The sequence below is a fragment of the Mizuhopecten yessoensis genome, unplaced genomic scaffold (genome assembly GCF_002113885.1).
Source record: "Mizuhopecten yessoensis strain PY_sf001 unplaced genomic scaffold, ASM211388v2 hete_36183146, whole genome shotgun sequence".
Classification (NCBI taxonomy): Eukaryota; Metazoa; Mollusca; class Bivalvia; order Pectinida; family Pectinidae; genus Mizuhopecten; species Mizuhopecten yessoensis.
In genome coordinates this window covers 1-5,390 of record NW_018485622.1, presented here as the reverse complement: position 1 = coordinate 5,390, position 5,390 = coordinate 1, and the positions used below count along the sequence as shown (strand labels likewise).

At 37.7% G+C, this 5,390-nt stretch overlaps 1 protein-coding gene across 1 annotated transcript; it reads right to left on the bottom strand.

The window, feature by feature from the left end:
• Nucleotides 1-241: 241 nt before the first annotated feature.
• On the bottom strand, nucleotides 242-1,877 carry LOC110444865. Its single transcript, XM_021489220.1, has one exon. It carries the CDS (start codon nucleotides 1,815-1,817, stop codon nucleotides 942-944), a length of 876 nt encoding a protein of 291 aa, XP_021344895.1. The 5' UTR covers nucleotides 1,818-1,877; the 3' UTR covers nucleotides 242-941.
• Between the last annotated feature and the right edge of the window lie 3,513 nt (nucleotides 1,878-5,390).

The following is a 5,390-nucleotide window of genomic DNA, read 5'->3' as shown; positions in this document are numbered from 1 at the left end:
CTATGAGTAAAGCATATAGTTGCAATCAATCTTTATTTCCGTATGACTTTCCTGTGAAATATCTGAAAATAAAGGATTTTCTAAGGAACGTGCGTCAAACTTATAGGTCGATAAAACCACACAATAGCTAAGTGTGAAAGTGAATAGTTTTATCAATTTTCCATCCATTATGTATTTTATCGTTTCGGACACCTGTTAGGTTAATTTGACGTAACAAGGAAGCTATAGACGTGGACTATAAATTCAGAGTTATATCATATGTATGACTTCTAATGAGTCAGTTTACAGATTAAGGGTTACCTGTTGAGAAAGGATAAGCCATGTAAATATAACAACAAACAATTGGATAAATTGTCTAAATATCAGTTTTGTATTGAATATGTAGTACACAACGATATATGGCACAGCGAGAAAGGTAGTTGAGCTTGTGACACATCTAACATCACCTACATTTGCATAATACATGTACATGGAACTGCATGAATCAATGGAAATGAGACATTGCACTCACACCAAAAAATACCCTGTTTTACCAGCTTCCGGTTTATACCGAAAGTCACATCAATGAACACTTCCGTTTTGATTTTTTTTATATATATCCTGTCTTAACGCAATAGTTAGAACAGTTTTGTTCAAGGTCAAGAATAACTACCTGCGTCTCGAGATCGAGACGTTTGTGTCAAAAGCACTTCCATAGTATATATAAGGTCAAATACTGCTTCAACGAAATATGGCCATTTCGCTTGTGAAGGCAAACATTTTGTCACTTCAATCATTACTAGTTTCGAAGTTTTCTTATCTCGATTGTGAATTACCGAACGAGTCTTAACTGATGAGATTCCACTTTTAAAATATCTGCTTTTGTAACAGTATCGCCATTATAAACAATCGCATTATATATTCGGGTTTAGTTTATCACATGTTGTTGATATAATACTTTGTCAGAGAGATTCTGATGACGTCACACTCATTTCACTAGAGGATAATTCCCCGCCAAAGTCATTCACTTGCCCGACACCTGTCCAGCTCTGAAGGAGATCACTAAAGTCGGGTGGATGGGAAGAATTTAACATATTTCCACCATTATTGACACGTGGGTCTGTTGGACGCTCTGCTCCGGGTTCCCGCCAAAACGAATCTGGCAGCTTCCTTTGATTCATCGGCATCACTTCCTCTATCTTTTTTACATCCTGTTTCATTCGTTTCAGTTTTTTCGCTTTTAACTTTCCGTCAACAAGAAACTGCCGGAGTCCGTATTCAAACAAATCGTTAAGTGGACCTAGTCCGATCTTGGCGTCCATTTTCCCCGTGAACTTTTGTTTGCCTTGATCTAGATTAGGGGACTTTCTAGATTTACTGTCCACATTTTCCCCCTGAGCTATCCTCAGAAGATCGGCGTAGTATAGTTCCCGACCAGACTTGGTCGTTACCCACTTATCTTCATATATATCACACGAATCCTCATCTTTTTTCTTACCGAAGTATTTCTGAATATCGGTGTTCACCATTTCTGCAAAACTAAGCAGACGCTGCGTCACATTCGGTGGTTCCTCAGTGATCACGTGCATGTATGAATCGTCATCGATGAAGTCCTCCGAGTAGTGCGAATCGTGATCGCTGAAATCATCATCCTCCTCCATCTCCTCGCCGAAGCTGTCCTCCGTTGCCGCGATCGGCTTGACTAAGGGTTTTATTGTACTCTTTATGACAGACGTGGCCCCGAAGGCGTGGGCATGAAGCGGAGAGATTCTGGCTCCGTGGATAGCAGCCATTGTATCTGTGTCGTGCATGTTGGCAAGGTCAGCAGCAATCAACATCCGGGCTTGTGGGCTGGCAAGAGCGACTCATGGCTCCGGAACGGCTATCTGTAAATGATAGAGACATTACATTTTATGCTATAGATCTTACTTATGTAGAAATATCACTTTTACTAAAGTAGAAATATAACTTATAATAATGATATGTGCTTTAGAAAAAATATCATTAGTTATAGTTGTAAATCATTATATTTTAAACGAGTAACTTGTTATAATGTGCTTAAGAGATGTAATCTGCCATACTCTAATTCTAAATTATGATTACGTACATAATTTATACAGTTGGCTAGTGAACGTTTTCAAGAATGGCAATAATATGTCCTTATACGCTTATCGAAATTGATGTGAAACAAAAACTTCAAAAAGCATCGAAAAAAAGTCCATAAGGAAGGTAGTGACATATGTAATTAGTCTTGCAACCAAAAGTATTGGATCATTGTAATCTAAACATGTTTGTCCTTAGTACCACGGACCAGTGTAAATGAAATGCGTTGTGCATGGTATCAAAGTCGTCTTACTAGATCGGCTAGAGGGAATCTCAATGTTGCTCAGAGCGTCGACTTGACAGTCGGAAGTCATTGGTTTTATCCCCACCTGTTGTGTTATTTATTTTTTGGCATACCGTATTTATTACCAATTAGTTGGCAAGTTGTAATCACCTGTGTATGTGTGCTATGTTCACCTTTCACTACTTTCTTCATATTACAACACAGCAATATTGACAACGTAAAATGAAACTCAATGCAAATAGTTTCAGAATATCAGTTATATAATTGAATCCATCCAACCACTGTAATTTTGGCATTAGAATAACAGCCCGTGGTATAAAAGTGATATTATGGGTCCACTCATATCATAGACCATTGAAGCTTAAGAACTTTTGCTTGTTGATGAATTGAATGATACTCAATGCAAATACATGTAGTTTCAGAATATCAGTTTTATAATCAAATCCACCCAAATCACTGTTATTTTGACTGTAGAATAACAGCCCGCGGTATAAAAATGATATAATGGGTCCACATTTATCATAAACCATTAAAGCTTAAGAACTTTTGCTTGTTAGCAAGGTTGGGTGCTAGTATTTAATAATACTGACTGATATACGCCTATGTTACCATGTCCATAACAAAAACAGATTGTGATTTTCTTCATTATGTATCCGTTAACTCGAAAAAATGATTTTCAGTCCGGAAGTATGACCTAGTTCTCATGTCGAATGTGTTCGGTACAAATCCTTCTCGTTTTGATTATAAAAAGCAAGTCATAGTGGCAGTATTTGGGTAATCCTGTGACCATATGGAACGGATTATTTGTGATCACGTTATCTGGCCGTGTTTCTGGAAGTCTATAGAGCGATTGACAACGTGTGTTTTACCCCTTCCCTCTGACAGACCCATGGTACGCCTTCACGTATGTGACCTCTCCCGATAACCCTGTGCTTGAAGTACTCATCTTGATAACCCTGCACGTGTTCGCCAACCCTAGGCGACCGCGCACGTGAACTGGCCTTCTACGTGTCACCCCCATGCCTTGATCAACCTTGCACCTGTTCGTCCACCCTTCAAAGTCTTAGTGCCCTAGTTTGTTTACTTTTAGTTACCACCCTTGGCTATGCTGAACACAACCTCCTCACCCCGATCATCTTGCACCCTTGCCAGCCTTGTTCGCGAGCTACTTTTCCCGTAATCCTGTGTGTGCTTGCAAATCCATGAGATTCTCCTCACGATAGCCTTGTATAAGGAAGACTCTAGACAGCTCCTTGTCGTATATTTACAAAATTAACCTTCTCCTTCTTGAGTATCAGTATTTACAATACACAAATGTAGGTTGATTTTATTATATTTTCCGACCGTATTCTTAATTTGTTTCCTGTTTAAAGTGAGCAAGGATAGAGTCAAGACGACTTTGAGGAAAGTTTTCAACCCCATTTGCCTAGTCAACTTATCTGATCTGGTTCGCAGTACCAGATTCGAGTACCCTACCTAGCATTGGTAAAGGATAACATAACTACATTCCATCTTTGAAAAAACTCTTTGGTTTCTGTCAAAACGAATCCTTATAAAACTACAACTGGAATTGTTGGTCTTTTGTGACTAAATGAGTACTTAAATATTGAAATGGGTTTCAAATATCTTGTTCTTGATCAGCCTTTCCTAGAAGCTTACGGTAAGGAAGGTAAACATGTCATTTTGCGCCTGTTTAAGTTGTTCCTACTTCCAATGTTTTTCGTCAGTAAAGGTGTTTGATATAAACTTTACATAAAACCTACAGTGTAATACACTTGGTCTTCAATTGACCGTTGGCTTAGTACAAACTCGACCACATGAGCATATTGGAATAAAATCATGAAGTATTTGCAATAAAAAAGAAATGTGTTAGTTGCATTGTTCAATGTCGTATACAGTGATGAACATCTTATTGTCAGAAAACATCAATTCGGACACAAGTACACAATCTATAAAAGGGCATATTAGAAAAACTAGAATCTGGGTAGTCCCGGGAATCTGTTAAATGACACTCCGGAATCCCTCTGGATTACAGGATGACAATTGTTATTAGATCTACCATGACGTGTGTTATCCGGGGACCCTCGGTATCTATTCTCCTCCTAATCCGGGAGGTAATAAGGGGTTCGTGTGTCCTAGATAAGGTGCTCTGACACTAGTGATTGACGGGGCCAGATCAAGACCCCATCATCGAACACCATACAAACTACGACAACGTCATCAGCTATAGACCAACCGCGAGTGTTCAACAAAAAGTACGCCAAATGTTTCCAGCCTTAAACATTTCCGCAACGTAATGGTTTCGGATAAAACTACCTCATAGTTACATGTTTTACGTTTTAAGTTTTAAACCCGGACGATTTGTTCGTATTTTTCATTATCAACTTATTGATGTACAGAAAAGTTTCTGTAAACCTTAGGTTAAGTACATATTTGGCTAACAAATTGACATCAAATAGAGTTGATAAAAGCTTATGACAACATAACATCAGCTCCTGTATAATTCTCAGATTTTTATTTATTTATTTATTTATTGGACCTATTTTTTGCGCAAATGAATCGATAGCGAAAGTAGCTCATTACAGTCCACACGATGCACTGTTTTTCCCTCTCAGTCTTATTTTAAAAGGAATACTAAGTAACTAGGATGGTTGAGGGCGGGGCGGGGGTTTATATATATACCGTATAACTCCAAAATGATATGTATTATCCCTTGGAAATTGATTTTTAGTTCATAGTTTACGACTATTCATTCATTTCTAATAAAACAAAATAAGTTTGCATCAAACACAACATTTGTACTGTAATTTCATCGCCAAGCAACTTCAGTCAATTAGAAGTTAAAGTTACAAACACCGCACCAAACATTGCGGTATACGACGTCATCACTGTTGATGTCCGTGTGTTTAGGTTGTACGATATAACCAGAAAAAGTCTATCATTGGGGAATAGCCAGAATTAAACTTTATCAAAACACAATGTTCATTTTTTTCTCTTTTCTGCAAAGCATTTTCAATTTTAAAACGTAATGAATGTATAAAATAAATATATATATATATATATA